This window comes from Poeciliopsis prolifica, unplaced genomic scaffold (genome assembly GCF_027474105.1).
Source record: "Poeciliopsis prolifica strain line A6 unplaced genomic scaffold, Auburn_PproV2 SCAFFOLD001, whole genome shotgun sequence".
Classification (NCBI taxonomy): domain Eukaryota; kingdom Metazoa; phylum Chordata; class Actinopteri; order Cyprinodontiformes; family Poeciliidae; genus Poeciliopsis; species Poeciliopsis prolifica.
Window position 1 is genome coordinate 16,646,201 of NW_026562376.1, and position 26,417 is coordinate 16,672,617.

General features: G+C 37.4%; 1 protein-coding gene across 2 annotated transcripts in view; it reads left to right on the plus strand.

The window, feature by feature from the left end:
• Window positions 1–455: 455 nt before the first annotated feature.
• Window positions 456–26,417, plus strand: part of kiaa1549la (KIAA1549-like a) — an 82,822-nt gene continuing 56,860 nt past the window's right edge. For both annotated transcript variants that reach the window (XM_055028682.1, XM_055028690.1), the window contains exon 1: window positions 456–900. In XM_055028682.1, the coding sequence (XP_054884657.1) occupies window positions 702–900 (199 nt within the window). In that variant the 5' untranslated portion in view covers window positions 456–701. The remainder of the gene's footprint in view (window positions 901–26,417) is intronic.

Genomic DNA, 26,417 nt, shown 5'->3' on the forward strand with positions numbered 1-26,417 from the left:
TTAAATAAGCAACCAAACACAGGAGAAATAAACAGAGGTCCTGTAAACAAAGACAATACAATATTAGAGGTATATCGAGCAAAAATAAAACTGAAAATAGAAACCAACCAGGGATTGAATAGGCTATACTCAACATTTGATTTTTAAAAAAGTGATAAAAAAAGAAAGAAGTCAGACTAAAAGAACAGCTTGTCTTGAGAGTCAGAGCAGGTAAAATAGAGAGTTTACCATCCATCACATAGGAACGCAGAAACACAATGGACATATAACTACAGTCATGTGGATAATTTTAAGAGGCCAGTTAATAGTGAAACTTTTGGACTGTGAGAGGAAGCTGAAAGTCCCTTAAACGGCCAGCTAATGGCCCAGTTTTATTTTGAAAGAAGTCATGGCTGGCTTCCGGCCTCGGAGCCGTGCATTGACGCTTCCAGCTGCAGCGGGATGATGAGCGCCTTGCGGTCGCAGTAGGGACTTCAGAACCTCACCAACGCTTCAACGCACAGACCTCCGCCGGTCTGAGACGCAAACGGGGGGAGAGAAACCTAAAACCAGACCGTCCTCCTGGTCGACCCACGCAGCCTCCGGACGGGCTCATGGAGAGCGGAGCCCTGCTCGTCCGAACCGGGGGCAGCTTGATCGGATGCCTTTCGCCACAGCGGCGCCGTTAGATGATTCCCACTCGGGATTAATTGGCTTGATCAATGGCTTCCAAACATGCGCTCCTTCGCAGAGGCGCCCGCGGGGATGAAACGGCGGTGAAGCCGAGGGGATGGATTCGGGACGCGGGGATGGTGGCCGTCCGCGCGCCGAAGAGCTGGAGGCGGTCCAGGACTCCGAGCGGAATGATCATCATCGGGGCGCTCCTGGTTCTGGTGATGCAGAGCTCTTTGGCTGCGGAAGGTAAGTCTTTTCTGCCTTTACTTGATCAAAGGTTATTTCTTCATTTAGATGAAATAAATAAACCACTATCACACATCTGCATCGGATTCCCACTCAACCCCCGATTGTTTATTTATACAAATGAAGCCGAATGTCTCCAGAACCAACACCAGAACATCTCTTCTGTCAGCGCAGTGTTGGAGGACTTTACTCAGATGCCTTTAAAGCTTTTTCAGCGTTTGCACAAAATCTACGATGTTGTGTTTACTCTGCTCTAATGTCAATCCATATTATTCATAAGGTCTAGTGTTTAATTCATGGAGGGCCCCACCGAAGGGCATCCGGAGCAGAGAGCGCTGGGAACCGCATACCTTCACCCACAGAGTCCAAAATCTTTGCATTTGGAGAAAGAAAGAAAGCAAAAAAAAAAAAAAAGACTTTTGCAATTTTTATTAATAAGATACGTAACAAAACAAATTTCAGAGTCCAGAGATCTAATTAACTATTGCGGATTTAAAGTAAGAGCAGAGAAGACAACCTGCTGTACCCAACAGCTGGTTCAGACCGACCTTGCAGACTGTGTGAGAAAAACGGTTTTGTAAAAAAAAAAATACTATACAGACCCTTTAAAATGATTTAAACAAGATCCGTCAGTTTGTCACTGTTGCATAAAACAAAATCAAATATTAGAGATCTGTGAGGAAAACACTAAGTATATCTCAGGTTTTAATAACAATCAAACCCACTTCTAGTAATAATGACTGTGGCCATTTGTGTCTATCAGATGACTTCAGATCTGATTCTTCAATGTCCAAGACACCCTGGTCAGGTAGCTGGAAAATAAGCCCAGGTCATCATCCTTCCACCACCGTGCTTAAAATCAGCTGTGACGTGTTTGCGGAGTTCCTTTCGAAGCTGTGGTTTATGCTCCAGTGTTGTGATTCTTTCAGAGGAGACTTTGCAAATCCAAATATTTATTTAAGCTTTTCACAGAGAAGCAGCTTTTTAGATTTGAGCCATTCCAAACATGCTATGTGAGTTCTGCATTTTTCTAATTGGTTGTCATTGACTTTAATACTTGTCATGCTAACTGAGGCTTGTAGAGTTTGTGTTGGATACACTGTGCTTGTTGCTTTTTTAGTGGCTTGGTAGCTAAATTCGGGGGTGATGTGCGGCTGTACTGACTGTACGAATGAGCTGTCTCACAGCTGAATATTGGGCCTCTGATTGCTTCAAAATACCACAAGCAATCAGAGGTCCAAACATGCGCTGGATGGACGGAAGCTGGGTGCTACTTTTTATCTCTTAAATCTTACGAAAGTACTATTTCAAAATTACAAACGCAAATAAATTAAAAATGACAAATGATTTAAATACAAAAATGCACATTTAAGTATACAAAATATGTGGCAAGTTAGCAGCTTTGTGCATTTATACCTTATTGAATGAACGAGGAGAAGTTTATCACAGTGTTTGGAAAACGTCAGTATTTTTTTTATCTTTTTTTGCCTGGCGCCTGAAGGAGAAGCAAATCACCCACTCACACTCTAAAACATTTTTCTCTTAAAAAGCACTGTTCCATTTACAAGCGAGTGTTTCCATAAACCCATTGAGAAGAGTCAACTTTCACCTGCTTACTCAGTCATTCAGTTACTTTTGTTTTTTTTTCATACCTTTAGAAATTTCAATCATATGTCTTTATTTTCTACATTTCCATTTATAGTCGGGTAGGATGCTCGGAGGGCTTGTTTTCTGTTCTTGTGTGTGTCATTTATTTGCGTTTGCAGCCACATGTGTGTGTGTGTGTGTGGGTGTTTTCTTTGTTGGTTCTACATCTCCCCAGTTGGTAGCTGCAACTAAAATAAAAATAGAACATTTTCCAATAGTGTGCTTCCATGCCCCTCTGTCATAAACGTCCAGATAGTTATAAAAAAATAGAACTAATAGGCAATTTTTTCAATTTTTTGAAGTTTTAAAATGAGCCTAATGTCTTAACATTTCTCTGCGGTCATCAGTGTCAGTTTGAAGTCATTATATCCCTGACACAGAGTGTAATCACAGAGCTGTAACACTTTTTTATGTTCGTTATTAGTGTTGTCACCATGGGAACAGATATGCAGCTTATACTTTTCTTCCTGAGTGTCCTCGATTTGAAAAAAGCCCCGAACATCTAAGCTCCAAGTTGAAGAACGGTGCCTAATAATCAGCGATAGGAAATGAAGCAGAGTGTATGCTGAACTGTGGTGTATTTATGAATGAATCTGCATCCTGCTGCCAAACATGCTGTTGATATTATTGTCACTGGTGTGTCTGAATGCCTACATGAGCTGCTATTTTGTTAAAAACTGGTATCAAAGTATCTCAAGCTGTCATTTTAGTGACTGGAGTTTTTTGCCAGTTGGATGGAGCATACAGTAATGGAATTTGTCCTCCACCACCTGTTGCTACACACTGCTGGTCATCTGGCTGAAAGAAGGCGACCACACTTTTCCACTGTGTACAAGAAAGACAAATATGTCTGTCGAAAAATACACTTAAAAACATCTACTTATGTTTCTCTGGCTCAGGTGTGTCAAACTCATTTTCGTTTTGGGCCAAATCAAGATCATGAAGGCTCTTAAAGGGCCGGTTGTGCCAGAATGTGTTGATAAAACCTGTTCACATAATCTTAATATGTCAATGAATTCTTAAAATTACATAATATTATTGAAGATCTCTTCAGTCCCTTCAGGGACTAATAATAAATGAGACTGTTTATTTACTCGGTGTATAAATCATGGACTATAATCATACATCAACTAAATTCTCAAGAAACTGGAGGAATTGATTGATATAAATTGTCACTAAACAGATAAAAACTGCATTGATATGATTGATAATATAATATTTAAGCACACTTAGTGTTTAGTCTTGACTGTAGAGGGCCACATAAAAAGCTACGGCGGGCCGGATTTGGCCCCCGGGCCTTGAGTTTGACACATGTGCTCTAGATGCATATGGAGTCAAGAGAGAGGCTGTTCTTAATCCAAGGGCTTTATTATGATGTTCCACTTTTTTGCAGCAACTTCAACTCTTCTTGAATGATTTTCCATTAGATCTTGTGTGGCTGTCCTACTCATTTTTTCTTTTTTGACCATTCTCCCATGAGCACATTTTTGAGGTCAGACACTGATGTTGGATGAGAGGGCCTGGGATCTTCATTATTAGATTAAGATCATACTCACACTTTAGAGGCATAACTTCACCAAAATGTACCTTTTGGATGATTTTAGTTTCTGACACAAAAAAAACCCAGGAGTCATTGTATTTAAGGAAGTTTGTTTTATAAATGTTTCTATGTTTTTTTTCTCTGTCCTACAGTTACAAATAAATTGACATTTATTGTGCAAATAGGAGATTATCTCATTTAACAACTTTTACAACCAGTAGCCGCTTTCTTTATTGACGAGTCATTACAGCAGGAGCCTAAAAGCTTCTTGTCTCTGCAGAGAAAAGTCAGGCAGCAGAGAAATACAGTGAAGACAGTAATCATATTTTTGTAAGGGGACATGTCATATAGTGAAGACAATCTGTGCAGCTGTCTCTGAAGAGACACAGCTGCACGTTTAAAACAAGAATTCTAAACTTGTTCATCTTGATGGTTTAAAATTAAACACAAATTGCAAAAAGCAAAACACCAACTGTAGAATTTGTTTGTTTTCAGAGAAGATGAAAAAAATAAGTCATGGAAATCAGGCTGGACAATTTTATCCAACACAGCTAATCTTAAGAAGCAGGATGGCACTGCTGCACAGTCAGTAATAAATCCTGATGCCGATGATGATTTATCCTGCAGTAATCAATTAAAATGATCAATCTCACTGATTATGTACAACAAAGCCTGGCTCCTCTAAGTCTCCTGTGGTTTCTCATAGAGGATGATTTGGCCAAAGATCAGAGCTCTGAGAGCCTCGCAATCCAATTAAAAGTTTGGGTGTCCATTGTGCTGCAAAGAAGAAGAAGAAAAAAGCATTCAAAGGTGGATTTCTTTGTTGGTTGTTCTGTATGGAAGATTATGCAAAACTAGCAGAGTTTTATGAAAACTGCTAGAGAAGTAGAGCATGAACAAGAGCAGATTTTGTTTTTTGTGCAGCTTCAAGTCACGCTCTTAAAAATGTTTTAAGGTTAAAATTCATTTTAAATCATTAGGTTAATATAATTACACTAAAATGCAACTGTCTTTAATCCATTCTGCTGCTTTGCCTTTACATAATCACTCAGATCTTTTGTTAGTGAACTTTGCTAAGGCTGTTTCCCACTGTGCAACAGTGACATATGCTAAATACAAGTTTGCTTCAAGTTGGAAAAAGATTAAGGGAATATCTTAACTCTTTTTCGATGTAGAGTTGTGGGAAGTAGTCATGAGTCGTTAACATTTTACCACAGATACACAACAGGGCAGTTTGGAGAATCTGCATGAAGCTATTTAAACCAGCCTGACCCCTTTGGAAAAAGTAATAGTTTTCCAAATGTAACTACTGGTGGCCCCAGCTGTGGAGGGGACATTTTTTTTTATTTTTTTATCAACCCTTCTTTGCGGATTGATCAAAAAACCTGAGGGAGTTTAACTGAATAGCTGTTTATGGTCATACTTTAGGAGTTTCTGTATCTTTGTGCCACACTTAGAAGATTTTATTTGTAAATATCTTGAACTCTGCAAGCTACAAACTACACTTAAAGCGCCAAGCTCGTGTAGGACATGTCCACAGGCTGTCAACTGTGATTTCTTTTGGAAAGTCTGCTTATGATTGACGGATGAGAGGACTAGGTCTGCTGCAACCTGCTGTGTTTGATGCCATTCATTTTGCTTCATAATGATTCAGGCTCACACACACTCACACATGCATACGCACACACGCGCACGCACACACGCGCACGCACACACGCGCACGCACACATGCTTTTAAGAGCTGTTCCCCAGTATAGGAACCCTGACAAATCGAGTGAATGGAAGCGCGCGGTCCGCTGTGTCCTCTTCGGCACTCAAGTAAATAACATTTCCGAGATTCAATCCAAAAGATTTGCAGAGCCCCATTTCACTTCTGCTCAATCTAGTTTGTGTCAAAGCATAAGATGCATTATGAAGAAAATGTGACCAAACACTGGAAAATAAAGTATAATGTTGCTGCACGTTAGCTAAAAGCTTTTGGAATTCCAGGATAATAGCGGCAATACTGATTTATTTTCAACAATTTAAGCATTTGTGAGACTTTAGATTGCATTATGCTGTTTGACAAATATAGAAATATTCCTTTTATTCTCCGTTTTACCGTATGCCATCAGTGTTTAATGGATTGCTCAACATTTTCTCCTTAAGAATGCATATGTTCTTCATCCAGTGCAGATTTGAAATCATAGTGGATATTAGTCTTAAGCTAACAAATATGACATTTTTTAAGGAGACTTTATTAAGTAGTTATTTATACTATAATTCTTATAGGTAAAAAGGTAAAAAAGGATCATTTGGTTGAGTAAATGTTAACAATAATAATTCTTGACACTGACACTACATAGGGTGTCACACGGACCCTGCAGCGAAATGTGAAGCAAACTCAATTTGATTGCAGCATTTTGACTTGTCAGATGCAACTAGAGCTGATAACATCATTACTTCTGTGTTGGACAACAGGACTGAAGGAATGAACGGGCATTAAAAGAAAGAAAGAAAAAAATATTTATAAAGGTCTGTCAGGTTTAAAAATATATATTCAGTAAATTCAAACTTGAAATCAACAGGTGGAAAATATCTTGGCATTAAAGCTATATCTGTGCATCCCTCATGATGAAGTTTAGGATGCAATGCAATTTAGTCTCAGTCTGCTACGCACATTTCAGTTGACACTTTGGCCATTAGTTCTGTTAATGGAGTAAAAAAATGTCAACATCCACCAATAAAATATGGCAGTCCCTCAAGAAACCAATTTGATATCATGTTTCAGATTTCTTTTCCTTAAGTATATGCTATCTTAAATTGATTTGATCCCTAATGACTGGGACCACTCTGAAAACTAAGACAAGTAATTCAATTAAGTTTTCCTGTATAACTTTAAATTTCATCTAATCCAAAATATTGTAGATCAATATTAATGTCACAAAACTGAGAAAGATTGTCACAGTATCACAGCCTTAACACAAAAACCTAAACATGATTGAATTCCTCTTGCTTTAATTAGAAACGTTGTAGTTATTCCTACTGCAATGATATGCAATAACTCTGACGCTATCTATAAGAAGAAAGAAATGCTTTTGAGGCTGGACAATCCTGCTTTTTGTCCTTTGCAAATATCCTCAAACAGCTGTGAGTGAATCTCATGTCAGGAGGGCTCCCCACCCAGTATACCAGTTGGCATGAAGGGTGGTGTAGCCCATGAAATTCCAGTAGTTCCAGGGATTCCTGTGATTCCAGTATCCAGCCTGCCAGAGTGAAGAGCATGCATCTATTTTATATGTTGCAAAGGGAGGCGGACCCTCATATGAAACATTTGTGAAATCATCACTTTAAAAACGTTACAACAACGTAAAAAAATTTGCTTTGAAGAAAATGTTTTCAGAAGTTTTGTTTAATGTTAATTAAGTAGAAAGGAGTTAAATAGAATTATAGTAACTGAATTGAATGAATAAATTAAACTGAAACTAAGAATGCAATAAATATAATCAAATCCACTAAACCACAGCAGGTGCACTCTTTAGCAACTCTTGAGTGTGTTGGAATATTTATATATTTTTATGAATCTGGTGGATCTGTCAAGCTATTTCTTAGATCATCAGAGTTTTGTGTGAGTTTATTGTTCAAGTAATTAGTTTACTTTCAACTTTGCAGCATATTTTGATGCTTTTTACTATCATCAAACACGTGAGGCAAATATGTTTGAAATACACCACACAGAAAAACAAGCAGGAAGGAGTCTGTTGTCTGGGGAAATATTATTTTTATTTTCTGTGTTGCTATGGTAATATTTTAGTTATTTTTAATCTTCTCACTGATTTGTAAGCTGGTGTGTCTCTACATCCTTGCAAGCTGGTTTCTTTTTTTTTTCAGAGAGAGCTTGTAGGCAAATTTATGGTAAATGTGCCAAATGAATGAAATACCTTAAAAGACTTTGTGATCTGTGATGCATTGTGGGAAAATCCTTGTGACATCAATCCTGTTTGAAATGAAAGTTTAATAAATTTCTACTCATTTGGAAGATCACAGAAAAGAAAAGAAAACATCCATTAACTTTTGCCTTGAGATTCTATGCTGAATATTGACAGATACTTCAAGAAGATGAGGTTGAAACAGTCTGAGGACGACCTTGATGCCTCAAGGAGAAAATCTTTATATTGTAGCTTTGATTCATGCCAGCTGCTGCTCGTGTTTAGACAACTGTCCCTCTTTGCGTCACCATCTTGCATCACAAGGCAACTTCTCTGCCTTGGTTATATTTCTCTCTCTGTCTGAAGAGTTCAGGTGGTCGCAGCTAAGGGAATGGTCCAGTCATGAGCAGATAGAAGGACAAAGATCTTACGTGTGGTCCGTGTTGCTAGGATAGTGTGTGTGTGGGTGCTGCATCCTTCCAGCAGATGTTCTCCACATTAAAGCAGCAGCAGCAGCAGCAGCAGCAGCAGCAGCAGCTCATTTTGCATCGCTCTACTTGGCTGCTCTCTGTTCTGTAGTCCTCTGTGTCACTCTGATTATGCTCTGCTGGAGATCTTTAAATCAACAAGAAGAGAGAAAAAAGAATAAGCTTTGCATTTGCATCTAAAGATTTAAATCACGCTCATTTATATTCTGATGATATTTTTTGCTTAAAAGGCCATGAATTGGAGACCAATTGTTGTATTTTTGCTCAGTTAGAAATGTTTTCAGAATATAATGGTAAATATGTACACATCAGTGCAATGTTTTGAGCAGCATTGCTTCTTCTTGACTGTGTTTTTACCTAAGGAGCCGTAGTTTAGTGCAGACAGTGTGTAATGATGCTTCCTGTCATGGTTAACATCTCCTCCTGACAGATCCACCAGCGCTTCCTCTCCTCACTCTGTTGCCAGGCAGAAACACAGAGTTGCATCCCCACTGATCAACAACAAGGCTGATTATATAATTTCTATTTATGATTATTGGCTCATGTTATTTATGATTTGACAAAGAAGCCAATGTGAATGAGGTTAATGTGAATCTGCTGCTTCTCCTTTTACAGACAGCCAAACACTTTAATCAAAGTAACAGAGTACTCCCTTCGCTGCTGAGCTCCAAAGTTTATTGGCTATTTCTGGAACATGAGTGTATGAGAGAGTTTTCATTAGCAGATTGTAAATATTTCTCCAGTTTGAACATTAAATGCATTATGCATGGATGGGGTGCCCCCACCCCCGCTGCAAATCACCCGGGTTGTCGGAAACAGTTTTGGATACATCACATCTATAATCCCAATTAGCCACACTTTGTATTTTTGTAATCTTGTGGGGGCTGTGAATGGTTGCATGTTTCCTTGGTGCCGGTGTGTTTCAGGAAGGTTAATTATTTCCAGACTGCCTCCAGTGAGAAGCACTTTGATGTACAAACAAGAGCAGAAAGCTCGGCTGTACGTGTGCACCCTTTGTTTCTATGTACTGTCAGGAATTGCAGTGTGTCTGCTTTAATTGACTCTGGCTGGAAACACAAAGGCATGCAAGTTTTCTTAGCTTTTTGCCTTCTCGTCATCTGGGTGCGTGCCGATCTTGGTTCGGCACGCACCAAGATGTAATGTGAGGCAATAAAGGTTCAGGATGTCAATTAATATTTGCTGACCAATGACTCTCTATATTATGTAAAGTCTAAAACAAGGAAAATGTATTCTTTATTTTATTGCATTATTTGGCCAGATTATTGTATAGTGCTGTTAAACCATCTAATATGTGAGATGAAATAAAATTCTCCCAAAGTTAATGTATTTCCATATGGAAATAAGTGATAGGCAGTAGAGAATAACAAGTTCATTTTCCTTTTTAAAACATTTTTTTGAGGCAAAAAAGATAAAATCTGAGTCCAACATTCATTTCACAGCAAAGAACAGGAAGTGACAGAGGCTGAAGTTCTGAGTCAACTTAGCAGCTTGGCTGTCATCATCATAATCACCATCATCATCAGCTGTACTGTCACAATTATCTGTGTTTTTGTAACCAAGTTTGTTCTTCACCCGCTTCAGTTTCCATTTGTTGCTCTCAGTTTTAGAAAAAGAAGCGACTTTCATTCTGTGATTTATTTTCCGTGTTTCTCCTCTTACTCAGCCTCAGGAACACAGAACAAGAAGATTAATTTCTAACTGGAAAATGAAATTTATAAAAGTGCTTTGCTTTTTCCAGGAGTCCTGCCTGTTTCTGCAAGGCTTTTATATCATAAGTCTGGCTGGGGTTTTGTCCTGAATAGCTTTCCTGTTTTTCTGCTTATTTTTGCCTTTGAATTATTTGTGGGTTTTTAGAATTAGATTCTTAACAACTCTTCCAAGGTTAGTCACAATCAGGTTATAATTTGTACCAAAGATCTGTTTCTTTGGATATTTGTATTGTTGAAGTGTTGTTGACATGTACTTCTTTTTTTAATTTGGAGATTGTTTCAACCTTGATAAGAAAACCCAGCAGGGATTTATGTTTCTCTCGGCTCTGAGAGACAGAGTGAAAAATTGATAAGCTTCTGCTTCTTACTGGCCAGGGTTTGGGTTTACATCTGTTTCATCTTACTCTGCTTCTGTGTGTTATGTATGAGGTCGTCTGCTGACCCCTTTCCATCTCGTCATCAGTCACCACCCTGAGAATGGGTGGGTGCCTCTGTCCAAGTGCCCTTCCATGTCTGTCAGTAATGTGTCATTTGGCCCTGAAGGCCAGTTTTATGTGTTTTTCTGTCCAAGGACTCTGTTTTTGGCCTTCATTTGGCTCCATTCACAGCATTTTGTTGCTGAGAACGTGATTGAGGATTTGTCTATTTGTGTTCAAATCTAAAATTATTTCTAAACACGGCACAGGTAAATAAAAGTAAACACTCTTCATTGTAGAATTTTAAATGTTGGGACATAAAAAATGGGTGTCTTCTTTACCAGATGTTAAAATGGTTAAAAAACTAAGTACACCCACTTTTTCAGTGGCTAGTCATTTTCTGTATGACTTTATTAGATTCACGACAATTTGGAGGCTTTTTTTCCCATTCCTGGTAATGAAATCGACTTGTATTGTGTTTTTGCATTAGTTTTTCATCCACAGGTTTTCCATTTTGGCTTTATCTGTTTGTATTAGATGATTTATTGCTGAAAATAAAATAATTTTAGTAGCTTTAGATACATACATATACGCACGCACACACACATACACACATAAAATCTGATTCTTTCAAAATATTTTGATAGTAAAAGAGTAGAGTTTCATTATAATATTGACACCTACTATATTCAAATGTCTTACATCGTTTTCCATTAATTAAAAAACTTCCCATGTAATTACATTGAAAGTTCCACAATCAGAAGTAATCAAGGGAATCTATTTCAGTGCCACAGCTTATTTATCTCAATATGTCTGTCTAGTTAGCTCAAATCACAATGGTGTGTAAATGGAGGAATTGCTCTCCTTGACAAGAGGTAATTATTCCCTGGAGACGATCCAAAGCCAGGCTGCATGGTTCTGACCTCACTGAAATCACTCTGCGATGATTTTACCAGCCCGTAGAAAAAAACCCAGATGAAATCTACATAAAATATTCATCACTGTGCATAATCAGACATGCTGTTCGAGACCTAGTTTAGGTGTTAGGAAGCTGTAAGCAGATTAGATTTTGTGAGTGGGAAATATTTGAAAAGCCAGTGGGCCTGTTGGCTCTGCATGAAGTTCACAGTGAAGACCGGAGGGTGGTCAGTTGTAAACACATTAGAAGTGAGTCTGATGAAGCAGATCAGCATCTTTAGTCTGCTTCCATAATTAAGAACGAAGTGAAGTTCTGACGGTCAGTTATGTCATCCTGCAGATGGTAAGCTTTTGGAGAAGATGTTTCTCTTCACTTTGTGGTCCAGACAGTTATGTAATGGGGTGGTGACTAATTAATGAAGCACTTATTTTCTTACTCCTGTTTTTTTTTTGACAACAGCAGATTTTATTGTCGTCATCCACTCGTCACCAGCTGGCGGTTAAACATGGTTCTGACTTCACTTAATCAGATTAGTGTCTGACGTTCTTTTTTTTCTTTTTTTTTTTAAGGTCAGAAGTGAAATGGTACTGTGTGCTCACACCGAACACACGTTTTCTACCACAGGGGACACATTAAGGGCAAACAGTCATCAGGGCCTCAGGGCCAATTGGATGCACTTAGCTGACTTGTTGGCTTGTTCAGCGTCACATGATGCATCCTGCAACCGTTTTGGCTTGTTTATTTTCTGGAAAATCAATAAAGCTTCACACTGCACACAAAATCATACAGGCATACAGGCACATCAGGCTTATAAATCTTAAATTTATAAGCCTGTTAAATGTTAAATGTTCGAGAGCTATTGGCTGGTAGATACGTGTTTATATAACAGCACACTCATTTGCATGAGGGTGCACTTCAGGTACTCAGTGTTTTAAAACCTGTGAGGAGTTTATAAATGATCTATTTTTACTTCCTTTGTGTTGGTACTAAAATATCATCGGTCAGTGTTTGTAGGAAATAAATAATTTTGACAGTTTTTTAAAGCACAAGCCAACCAAGAGTGCAATCAATAGTTGCCAAGAAATAATAATGTTATGTTACATTTGGTCTGGACCATTGAATTCAGGCATCAATAAAACAACTAGGATGTCCACTCAAAACAAAAGTTGCAATGGCGATGGCGTCAGTGATTCATGACTGTTTGTGACTAGCTGGAAACAATATTTTTTTGTAATATTTATCTTGTCCTCCACTATAAACAAAGATCCAATAATTATTCAGATAATTTTTCATTTGAAAAACACCAATGTTTAGCATTTTGTCTTGTTCCTAATCAGCCTTTAAACACAAAGGTACATATAAAAAACTGCTCTTATTGTTACATTTTTAGTTTACCAAATGTCTAATTCTGTTGCTTGGTCAAACCTATTCTTTATTCTAAGATTTTTCCTAAAGCAGAAGATAAAACCAACCCGAAGCACTATGCAACTGTGAATTGACACAGAGACTTTGTTTCCCTACTTTCATGGCTTTCATATTAAAGTCCTGATGCAATAAAGCCGTATTGTATTTCCCCCCTAGTGACATATATCAGTTCTAAGCAGACACCTATTAATATAGTATAGCTCCCCATTTCACCTTAACTAGAGTTTAAAATTAAAACCTAAGCATAAAACAAGCTGCCATGTCTGCTGTTCTGTAGACTTAGATGACCAAAAGCTTGTAAAAGATATTTCTGGGTATTTAATAATCTGAATAGGGAATCATGCTGTTCCGAATTTATCTGATTATTTTGAAATGTTATTTGGAGATGCTTTTATGAATCCTAATCTTCTTTTTATGTTATATTTGACCTGAAGGCTGAAGGATTGTTTTTGTCTTAACCAAGTACAAACATGTAGGATTTCATCTGGTAGCTAAATACATGCTAAGATTGGTCTTTAGAGTATTTACTTCTTCTTCTTTCATGATAAAATGATGATTTGTTTCTTGGAATAGATGACTTTTTAGGTAGGCTTACTAAATCAGCACATGTCTTACGTAATTTTCCCATGACTGCTGTACCACACTCATACACTTTGATTTAGCAAACATTAATTGTAAGAGAAATAAATTGCTGCAGGATCTTAAGTAGAGGTGACAGATTGGAATCCATCAAAAATCTATATCAGAAGATTATCCACGGTCACTCATCAAAGCATACGTGGATACGCATAATCATTCCATTCTTGTTTTCTTTGGTAACCAAAAAAGGAGAATCTGTCCACACTATTAAGTTTCTCAAACTGCTTAAATGATCCTTTAGCACTCTGAATTTACATTTGTTTTAAGTTATTTTTTAAATCCTAATTCCAGCCTGCTTGTGATAAATCTTGCCTTCAGTGTGAGATGGCCCTCCTGATTTATTGGTACTCGCCATCAAATTGTCTTCACGGACTACACGGATCTGACGTGAAATTTTTGCCCTGATCCAAATGTGCGTCTCATATATTTCCTGGCATTTTTATTGGCTTCCTGTTTGTTTTTAAGTAGAATATAAATCAAAGTGCTGGGCTTAGATCCATCAACACTCTAACAAATACCTCTTCCTCTTTCCTTTTCCTTCTTTTCTGAGCTGCTGCCGTCTGGTCTCCTTAGACCGCAGGAACATTACCGCATTTCTTTTTCTTGCAGGGAGAGGTTAAGTTTGGAAGCTTTTTGAAGTACACAGGGGAACAAACGAGAAGAGAAGCAATTCATCTATCATCCTGATGTCATGCTCACACTCCCTCAGCAACACTCAGGAACATTTCCATCATCTCTCATCATATAGTTTATTGTCACACGAGCAAGGCCTCAGCGGCAGCAGCAGCAGGTTGGCAGTGGGAGATGAACCGAGAGATGAGATTCAGTCTGGCATGCACGTTTGTGTGTTTGGTTTTGTTTCTTGTGCTCCGTATTTTCCCCCGTTAGTCCTGGGTGGGCTAGTTTTTAATGTTCTGCATCCATCAGTGTGTCACTCTGTCGCAGCCCTACTTGTTTGTGTGTTTTGAGTTTCTTTGCCTGTGATTGTCTGTGGCTCGGCTTTGTGCGTCGCTCTGCGTTATCGTCAAAATAAGTGTTGCTCTGTGCGTGCGCGCCAAGGTAAATGGACATAGGCAGATGATGTAACAGTTTTTGTCTCCTGCATGTTGTTTCATGCTTTGGAGTTCATTGTGTGGCAGTTACGTATTTGTGTGTCTGTAGTGGATTATTTCCTGGACGCATCTAGTTAAAAATAGCCATGGAGCCACTCGGTTTATAGCGAGCCATTAATCCCTAATTGTTTAAAGTGCAGACTTTCATAGTCAGAATGGAATAGTGGGAGTGAGCTGTTTGGGTTAAGATCAAGGCTTCAACATGGTTTCTGTGAAAGAGTGTGCAATCTCCACAGGACCTTGCAGATGTGGTTACGTTTGTGTTTATGCTGTTTTTTGGGACAGCTACAAAGCACGTTTTTTCACTTCAGTTTGATAGGTGGTGAAAATACCCTGGTTTGTCAGCTATCATCATGAAAGGAAAGATGAACAAATAATTTCACACTTGCATCTAAGCACAAGTTTTTAGGAACCAATTGAGTAGATTGTGGATTAGAAAGCATTATGTAATGTGGAATCTATTAACATCTTTTTCTCCGATTTTCTACACTAACACTAGGGATATTTCAATGGATAGAAAATAGAATAATGTCCTAGTGCTGTATTGTACAATTGAGAGCCTTTTAGCTGTGGTTTGAGAAGATGAAATGTATAATAAATGGTCCTGGTGCAGTAAAATAATAATGGAATAATAAAACGGAAAGCTGCGACAGAGTCAACCCAGGCCCCAGCTTGTGTCTCTTGGTGTTTGTGCTCTTCTTTTTAAGGACCAGAGGAGAACAGGCAGGAACATGACAGAAATACGAGCTGATGTGTACAGAATAATTAATAAAATACTTGGCAGATTAATGATCATTTTTGTCTCTAAAATTGGGAAGTTCTGCAATAAAATTCAATCAGACAGATACTGTATGACATGCATGAATGATTTAAAGAAATCAGACTTCCCATAAATATTAATTTTTTGTGTGTGTGTATTTAAGATCTAGTAAAGGGCTTGTTTGCCATGGCACCAGTCATGCACAAGATAATTTAAAGGGCTTTATTGGACATTCCAGAAAAAAGTCTCTGAAAATTTACATTAAAGAAAAGAAGTACATCATATTAAATTAGCAAAGTTGTTTATGGGCTGAGTGAAAGTGTTTGAGTCAATTTTTAGTATGGCTTGCCTGACAAAATTAATTAATCCACACTCACAATATCAAGGTATCAATCCAATAGATTACCTTTGGGATCTATTGGATCCCAAAGGTGTTATTTGTGTTATGTACAGCCAACAAATCAGCTTCATAAATATTAACAACATGGACCATGTGTTTGAGAAATGTTTCAAACACACTGCTGAATTCATGCAGTGAAGAATTAAAGCAGCTCTGAATGAGAAAAGGTGGTCTTATCTGGCACTACCGAAGCCTTACAAAGGGGGCGGTGAGAGAAGATTGTTTTGCTTTGTCAGCAAATGTGACTGTTAAATCATCCGCGGATTTAGCAATTTACATTTAATAATGTGAACAAGGGCACATGTGACTGAAATATAAACTGAAAGCTTGGAAACACAGAATTGCCATTTCATTGCCATTCTCAGTTCAGTATGTTTCCCCAGCTCTGTGTCTAAGACTTACAGCTGAGTTTTTATCGCAATGATCCTTGCACTGAGTTGGACAAATAGCTGCAATAACTGTGGCCTAAATGTGCAGCAGGCTTTAGTCATCAGGGACTGTCTACTGTGCGAAACAGTAAAAAGAGCAGCCGTTTCGGCTGTCTACCATCGTAAAGTGGGATTTATTTTCAGGCAAATCATTTTCAACGAACATCATGTGTGACAGAAAACACTGTACAGTAACTTAGAGTATTTATTTTGCAGTGTTCTTTAGAGGCTTGGCGTTGCTGCCAACTGATAATTGAATTTGCACATTCAATTATATAACTCAATGTTGTTATATTTAGGACTGAAACAATTAATTGGCTTAATTGTGATAAATCTGTAACAGAAATAACTGTCAGCTAATTAAGTAAATTATTAATCACTGACTGGAGTATACAGACTCAAAACTCAATACTCAAGAGTTGCCATTAAACCAAAACTGAAAAAACTGGACTAAAAATATATACATTTTGCATTTAACTTAGAAAACTTATTTTTTCTGTAAAAAGAGCTCTGCACAGAATTCCTCACAAGTGGCATAGGTTCAAATGCTTTAAAACCAATTTTCTATCAAGCACTCTGTTCATTTATCAAAAAATGAACAGAGTACACTATACACCTGTACTGTAAACAGAAAGAGCTGAGCTTTTCACATGTCAATGTTAGAAATATAAATCTTTAGTTGCAGATGTATCCTTCATTACAAATGATCAGGCATAGACTAAAGGATTGTCATTACATTTCAGGCAATGCCAGTTTTTTTTAGTTTTTTTTAAGGAATTTAATTATCCGTTTATTTGTATTTTTAATGTATTTAAAATCATGCATAAAAGACATTTAAGAGATAAATAAAAAATGCCTCAGAATGGGCCAATTTCTCATCCAAATTTTGATCAATCATCAGAATAATCAATAGTTAATGGTTAATTGGAACTCGAGTCATATCTGATGGACTTTGTAGTTCTTATGCATTTCATTGCTTTCTTCCTCTGTGGCACAGTGCAGCTTTTGATTTTTAAACCCAAACTATACAGGTGACCTTGATCAACTCAGGTTATCCTCTGCAGCTTTTACAGAGCAGCTTTTGACATAAAGCTCCATCTCTGCTGGTTTATGTGTCTAATTTGGCGGCACATTTGTTAGGTCTGATTTTTAAAACTAGGATCTGAGCCAGCATTGAGTACTCTGCCTTTGTGGAATTTTGCTAACGAAATAGTTTAGAAAAGGCAAGAAAAAGCATGATAATAAGATGCTTGAAGCATTATTTAGTTATACTACGTTTTACATAAAGTGACGAGAAAAATTAAATGAGAAACATTTTATTTAGGACTCTTCACTTTATGTTGTATGTTCCCACATCCTGGACTATTCCTTGTGATCATTATAGATGTTGTTCTTGCTTCTTAATCAGCAAACATAAATCCAAAATGCTGCTTAACCTCTAGGACAAATAATAGAAGACCATATAACTCTTCAAAAACTGTTTTTAAATCCAATTAAATACCTTTTAAGATTTTTTCCCCTCTCCTTCAATTATGTGCGAAGAATATCCAACCAGTTTTTTCTCTGTTCTATCCTGTGTCTTGACTTTTTTTGTCGTATTTCAACCTGGCTATTAGCCTTTTATCCTCTTATTTTTCCTGTGTAAGCCTGATGGCTAACATGGTAGCAAAAAATTATTTAAACCCTTCTGTCCAAATATTTCCAGAAATCAAAAAATACAGACAATGATTTATTGTCTGTATTTCAGCTGTTTCCCAGCTGAAATTTGGAGCTTGTGGAAGCTTCCCTTTGTCAAGTGCTATGAAGAAGGCAGCTGTGTCATAAAATATTTACATTTTCCACAAAACCACTTCAGACCTTTCTCGGTGCCTCTTTCAGTCTCAGTGAACAGTGATTTACACTGGCTTACTGTGAATCAAACTTATTGCTCAACATTGAATATGAAACTCAACTTTTGCTCCAACTGTTTAAACTGACATAAAATAATTTTCTTCTTTATTGTTCAAAATGTTTACAGTTTTTTGAAGAGACCATATGAACAAAAGTAGAATACAAGGGGTGCAATTTGAGTATGAGAGGATTTCAATTGTAAGTTATACAAGATTAGTTCCTGTTTGTGACTAACATAATTACTAGTTATATGTGTTGTGAATGTAGAACTCTTCACAGCCAAGCAAATTTGTATCCAAAATGTTCTGGTAAGAGTTTCCAAAACCATATACTTCTTAGGGGTTTTAGTAGAAAATCAGGCCCACAACATCATAGATCCTCTGCCTTACTTAACAGTCTGCATTAGGATTTCCACACATATAGTGGGATGTTTGTTGATTATAGTATAAGCTAAAGTCTTAGAGTTTATCAGACTCTATATGTTTACGATTGTGATGGTAGGATAGTAAACATTCATTTTCTAGGATGTCTAAAAGACCAATTGCTGTGTAGACATTGCCTAACGGTTTCTATGGTTGGAAGATAAAGATTAGTTCTAGTCTGACTTTGTTACAATTCCACTTGTTTTCCACTTTTATTACTATCCTGATCTTAAATCAGGGGCAGGTTTATGTAAATAGCTTTATCTCTGTAGCCATTTCCTGTCTGTTAAAGATCAACACATATTTGCTTGAACAACATACTCTTGTCTTTTCCATTTTGAAGAGTGACCAAAAGACAGGAAATCCTTATGGCACATGTGTTTTTGCTAAAAATATTTATTCCTTACTATGGAAGCTTTTCTTCAATAAATGTACCCAAATCATGGATTGAATACATTCTGCATGTATCATGTGTTTCTGTGGCATATAAAGATACACAGTCTTAGATAAAAAGTCCTTCAGCATCTGCTTTTCATGCATCTGACACTGTAGTTTATGTAATGTAATATCACAGTGAGCCAGGTTGCCTTTTTTCTGTGGCTTGGGCATGTAAACACAGAAATGCTATTGCAACTACAAATGTGAACCACAGTTTGGCCATTTCTCCAAATGCTTTCCAAATGTCACGGCCATGACCAAGTAATAATGTAATTTAATCTCATTTTATGCTCTGTAGAAGCATTATATTCTTTAAACTCGCTGTCTCTTGATTCTTTCTTATAACTACTGGGCCACTTATCAATATCAGTGTCAATTTTATTTCTCAAGCACAAGTAAGCAGATCAAACTGGATAAAAATCAGTGAAGATAAAAAATAAAATGGATTAGAGTTTGGGCTTTGCTCATGTTGTGCATTGAACTTTCAGCTGAAAACGGTTCGTAATCGCAAAGCATAGAAGAGAAAGAAAATCAAACCAATCAACATAATCACATGAACTACGTTTTTCACTCTTCATGCAGTGATCAAAAAGACAAGAAAAGACATGTTGGTTAATTTGTGTATTTACATCAACATAGACTAATAGATTGTATTGTTAGTATCCTGAAGATTCGTTTTCATGAATTGTGGCCAAAATTTGCTTTTGTTTTGATTTCTCAAAACAACAGCAGCGTTCTCATCCTTTAACTCTAAACCCTGTGATACAGACACACCATTCCAATCTTCTGTTCACATTTACAGTTCACAGGTTTCTGCGAGGAGCAGAGCAACATATTAAAACCTCACAGGAGGGTAGGCAGTACGAGTGAGTAGCAGCCAGGCTGCCTAAATGTTTTAAGACAATGCCAGATGCCTGATGAGAAGCAAAGCAACATGGAGGCAGTCTGCCAGGCAGCCACAACCAGCAAATAATAGTGGATATCCCAGCTGACTGCCCTGACCTGTTTTTCTTCCTGTTAGTCACCTGGCATTCTCGCAACTCCTACGAGGAAATATTAATATGATTTTTCTGCCAACTTTTTGACATTTCTTGACTGCTTTTTTGCAATAGTAATCTGCTGTAGCTTTTATATACCTGTATTTATAATGACCTCCAACATCCTGGCTCAACCTGAAATAGGAGCAACCCACAGAAGATATTGTCTGTATTAGAATAAGTCTTTCTCAACATATGTACAATTTTAATACTGCATGTTTTTACATTTCACCCACTGGCTGCAGCCTTACTACAGCCCAATATTGTAAATGCCAAAAGGACTAATTGATACTGGTCTCTTAATTCATGTCTTTTGACTCTCAAATATGTCATTTGAGCATTTGATTGATGATGCTTTGTGCATTTTGATCAGCTGTCATCAATGATCAATTAGTTACAGTTAGGTGATCAATTAGTTAAGTTAGGTAACACATGCATTGCCAATAACCTTATAAATACTTCCATTAAAGGAGATCAAATTCCTCTAAACTTTATGTAATCTGCTTTATTGTATATGAAAGGCCAAATTAAACACAGGGAGTTAACAAGCGTTACATATGTCAGATTAAAAGGCAATAAAGGTTCCTTAAAATAAAAGGGCTTCCTGTTGGAATGTTTCAGAAATTAAACATTAACTCATGTTACACACATGCCTGCTTATAGTGAACACAGGGGGGAATTGGTGTAAGATTGCATCATAATTTCTGCCTTTCAACAACAATTAGAAGTTACACCTCTGCTTTTATTGTCAGAGACCAGTGTTAACTTTGTTTCAGTATCTTTAGTCCACTTTAATGACAGATTAAAACATGCATAGCTACATGAGCTTGTTTTCGAGGATTTGACTTACTTTGTTTAGATATGCTTTTAAATTATTATGATTTTAGCTTTAGAACAAGTCGATTGCATAGCAGATCTTTGTTTTAAAGTTATATGACACCCCCATCGTCTCTTTGACTAAAAATGTATTTGACAACTTGTACTTGGATGGATATTTTTCAAACTGAACAAATTCAATTTGAATAAAGGGACATATGCTATGATGCACTGATGGGGATAATTCTGGATTCAAAACTACTGTCTTTGTCAAAGAACCTGTGGCACATTTCTTTTTCTCTTTTGTGAGTTCTTGGTGCATCCCTACAAAAGACTGATGCATAATTAATTTGTGAACATCGATGTCTTAGATTTATTTATTTTTTATGACAGGGTGTAATAAAATGTTAGCAGTGGAAAAATGATGAAACTACATCATTCCTCTCACTTTATGTAGCACGGTTTGATGTATATTGCATGGAGAGTTATGTATCTGAATGTAGCACACTCAGTGGTGGTTGGAGCCTTCTCAGCCCACAGGCATCCACATCAAACAGAAGGTCCCACTGCTTGAAGTCTAATTGCAATATACAGCTTATTTTATTAGTTTCAGTTTCAGTCAGAGTATATCTCTCTGTGACCCGTCTCCACTAAATAAATGTTAACTGGAGATCAAATAAAAGCAGACACGTCTCTGCTCTTTGTTGTGTTCATGCAACCGACGGATCCATGTTATTCCTTTGTGATTTTTTATTTAGACAGATCAATGCACAATTTATGGCTCCATTTATCATTTATCTCAATAGTCCTGCCAGCACGTGTCAAGCCCCTCATTTGAAAATCATGTCCACTTTTCCAGCCTATCATACGCTGTTTAAATAGAGGCAGCAGCTGAGCGTATAGACGACTTTTAATCAGACGTGTGTAAAGTGTTTGAGGGTGATTGTGATCATGTGGAAGTCAACGCTCATCTGTCGCTTGTCAAATAAATAACAATAGGACACTCCCCCCCTCCCCGATGATTCATTGTATCAGCAGTTCACTAATTCACCGTTGCTCCGCTTTCCCCCATGTTTTATTAAGTGACACAGATTAATTTTGTGCTCTGCTCGTTCACAAAGTCGAAAGTTGTCGCTTGAAATTAATATTATGTTTGGTCTGATAACATCATAACAAACGCGACAGCTCTCTGCACCATCTCAAGGTGATATCCGACAGGCAGGGCAGACATGATTTAAGTTCAGGATGCTCTGTTTCTTTCCCTATCTGCAGTAATGGTTACCCGGGCGACAGCATCCCTGCGGTTGCTGTGGAAACCCAGCTTTGGAGGCAGACTTGTTGTCAAGCTGAACAGAGCAGCTGATTTGTGTTGCCTCAAATGGGTCCCGTCTTGGTGTTGCTGCCTTGTCTTAAATGATCAAATTTGGATTTGTCAGGAGTTAAGCTGCTTTGAATGTTTTCTTTAATGCACATATATGAGGATTACAGCAAAACATCTCCTTTATTTCTCTCACCTCCTTTGATTTTAAAGGATATTTAGCAATCAAAGACATGTTAGCAAGCATTTTTAAAAAGCTCTTGGGTTGTGGAAGTCAGAAGGTTGAAAAGGGAGCAAGATGTCTTTGAATTTGTGTTTAAGGCAACTTCTCCTGGCTTTTGGGGTAAACGGGCTGACAACTACAAAAAAAAACAAACAAAAAAAAACAACAAAAAAAACCCAAAACTGTTTGACATTGTGCTGCTTCTATCTGGACTGAGTCTGATTTTAGTTGAACAGCCAAAATGTTGGACTTAAACAGCTGTGAGAGATGACATTTCAGCTTGGCATTTTGCGACTTGTGTGCTAAAATATCACACTCTGTGGGGGTGTGTGTCTGTGTGCCAGGCACACACACCCCCACATATTGGAACGCCATAAATATCATTCCTGCCCGACACATCAAAAGCACACTTTTGGATCTTGGGAGTTTATATTTTCAGTCTTTGCCATTTTTTTTTTGTCTTTTTGTTCTTTTTCCCATTCAAATTTCCCACATCCATTTTTGAATAATCAAAACAACTAATTTCCCCAATTATCAAAAGCTATTTAATTTACACTTCTCCATGTATGGTTTCCCTAATTTCGCATTTGTGTGGCCTTTATTACATGCCACAAAAAAAGCAACCAAAAAATTAAGACATACTAAATTATAAACAATTGGTGTGATGTCCCAACTCATACATTTCAAAAATAAATTTGAGAAAAGCCCTTTTTCATTTGTATATTTAAGTGCTGTATACACAACATGTTTTGAATGTCAAGTGTGAAAAGAATTAGCTTCAAACAAACAGAAATCAATCTTAGCAGAAAAATTATGTATCCCTTCAACCCTTTAAGAATGTAACAATGAAATCTAAAACATTTTTATGCAATCTGCATATGAGTTGTATTTTAACTCTTATGCGATGTTTATGATTAGAGGTTATTGCCACTATCTGTGCTTTTTAATGGACTTAGAGCAGGCAGAAGTATTCTGTTTGCTCCACCAAAATGCTGGTTCTGGACCTGGAAACCTGCCTTTTAAGAGCCAACTCTTTGGGGAGAAGAGCTGCTTTAATCCTTCCATCTGTCTGTCCTTTCTGCTTTGTCCATTTAACGTCTTATATTATCTTCTTTGTTCATATCTTAAAACTCTATCGCTTTTTTGTGAGTTTTAAGTCCAATTGCTTCTTTGTTCAGTGTAATTGAAGCTCATAGTGACTGATTGCTAGGGAGTCAAAAATAAACCAGTCTCATTGTAAAATTTTATTTGATGTATCTGTAAACTAACATAGTGTTAGGTTGTCTGCTCTGTTTGTGTGAGATTTTCTTGGCACTCATTTAACACTAGGTTTTGTTGTTGCCAGGCAGTTTTCTTACACTTTGGCAACTCTTGTGAGTATTATTGAGGCTCTTACACTTCTCAAACTTTTCTGTCTGGCTTTTTAGAAACTGATAAACCTCTTGTGTTTTTTGCAACACTGCTTTGTTTAGAAAGCAATCCAGCTTTATGTCACATCTGGCATTTTTAAAGTGAATCTTTAAACCTTCTGAAGTACTAAATAATTATTACTGGTAGTGAAATTATGCTTTTAATTCCATTCATTATCATCCACTTGAAAAATTTCAAATATATTGATTTATTAACTAATCCTTTGGAATTGTTTTCTGCCTCCACAGATGGATGGATGGCCTTGAATAGTTCCAGGAAAATGTTATTATTGTCCATCCTGTTGGACGGCCTAACAAAATAATCTGCCAAAGGACATTTCTCCCACTGATTCTCATGCCATGACATGTTTCAGTGCTCCAACCCACCATCAGGACTGCTACTCCAGCTAAACTGTGTGTGTACCTTGAAATACTGTGGAAACATGTAGAACAACTATGACTGATTTATTTACATAAAATCCCGAGTATCTTCGCAAATCTTTTAATCGAGGTTGGAAATGTAGTAATTTTTGTATTTATTTTAAAGCCATTTTATCTAGGCATTTTTTAGCACTATTTATGTGTAAGTGATGTGTGTTGCTCATGATGCAACCAAATTTTTGTAGCACGCGTTTCTTGACATTCAGGGTGTGAATTTACCTTAGGATTGGGTAAGTCATATGGTTAAAGGTAACAAGTATTGTTGGAAGTTGATTTTTAATGCCAGACTCTTAAACATTCAGTTATCATACCAGTAAATCAACCATTTCATTCCCATGTGCATGTAGTCTGACGCTCAAGTCTTCAAAATGTTAAATGGTTTGAGAGAGTAAACTAAAAACATTAATAATTCTGAGCTGCAAAAGTTAAACACATTTTAGTTTAAAATATATTTCAGTTCATAGTTTATTCTTCTCAAGATTCCTTGTGTAATAAAAAGTAATGTTTGAAAGAAACTTTTAATCTTCTTACTTTGAAATGCCTTTTTTCTTTCTTTCCACCAAATTACTACTCATGCATCCTTGAAATAAGATGAATATACAGAAAACAGTTGCATCTGGGCAAAAAGGTGGTATTGCTTCCTGCGCTTCATTTCTCTATTTTTGTTTTGACTAAAGTGTTGAACCCACGGTTTTATGCATGAATAATGTGACACCCTCTGTACTGAAGGTTGTTGTCATAAATCATACCAGAAAAGCTGCCGTAGTTGTGGATATAGCTCAACTGGCACGGCTCTGTGATTAAGATATAGATTATTTTTGTCTGCTGTGTGGAATACTAATTATTGAAATGAAAACCTGCCCACACCAGATGGCTATCTGGCAGATTGAACCAACCACACTCCCCCTCCTCACTTTTTCTCTCAGAGCTTCACAGTCCCGACCGTTTGGCTCAGCTCTACCTTCACACTTCCTGTGTGTTTGGCACTTGACCTCCTCTGCTCACTGTTGTAGTGGTTTACTCTGATCGGCTCTTTTTGGCTCAGACTGAAAAAGACAGAACAGAAATGCACAAGTTCATGCATTCAGACATTAAACATTTACCAGTGCAATAATAACTGCACCGAAAAAAGACCAATATGAATATTCAGATGGCTTGTACTGAGCTGTAAAGGCTTTACAGGTTTGTGTTGGCAGCTGCAGAGATGCAGCAGGGCATCATCACATCCAGCTGGCAAGATGCCTTGGTCAAGGCATAATATGACTCTAGCTTAAAAGCGTTGTAAATGGCCTGTAGTGCTTTGTGCATCATTTCTGTGCTGTGATTCTCATAATCTGGTGTAAGCCGAATGTTCTCACATGGAAATAGGCAAAATATGTCCTTCGTGTTTTGTCCAAAAAGCTAATGCACTTCAGATCCACATTTATCCACCCTTTCACTTCCACAATCCATCCATCCTGTCCATATTTCATCTCAGTAGAGCTTCCTCCTTCCTAGTGCTTTCTCGGAGGTCTGAAAGTGGAGCCGCATATGCTGCTCTCAGCCAGAGCAGGTGGCTTTGGTTGAGCAAACAATCCCAACAGTCCTCCATACAGTACAGTCCTTCATTCCATCGATTCCTTCAATTATTCTCACATTATATCCATCGATCACTGCTTTATCCCCACCTGTAATTGACTATTCCCATTGGGAACACACTACTGGCTATTGAAGGAGTTGCTGTCATGACTAAGACATAATGCCACTAATGTTGTAGAGACAATGAAAGTAGGGCTGTTGTAAACGAATATTTTAGTAGAGTAATCTAGACTAATCTGTCGATTATTCTTACGATTAATCGAGTAATTGGATGAAAAAAATGATCAAATAAAATATTGGTAAATCTGGCACCGATATTGATATGCTATTAGATATCAATATCATAATAATAAAGAGGCAGGCTCACAAGTACGCTTATAAAAAATGTCTATTCTCCAGCTTTTAGTTCATGTATTCGTCTTGAGTCAGTTTAACAGATGAACTCTCACCTTGCCCCATACCTGTCTTGAGATTATGTTTTCATATTCATATTCATAACCCAAGCTTTGGGTTTGAGAATATGGGAAATGTTG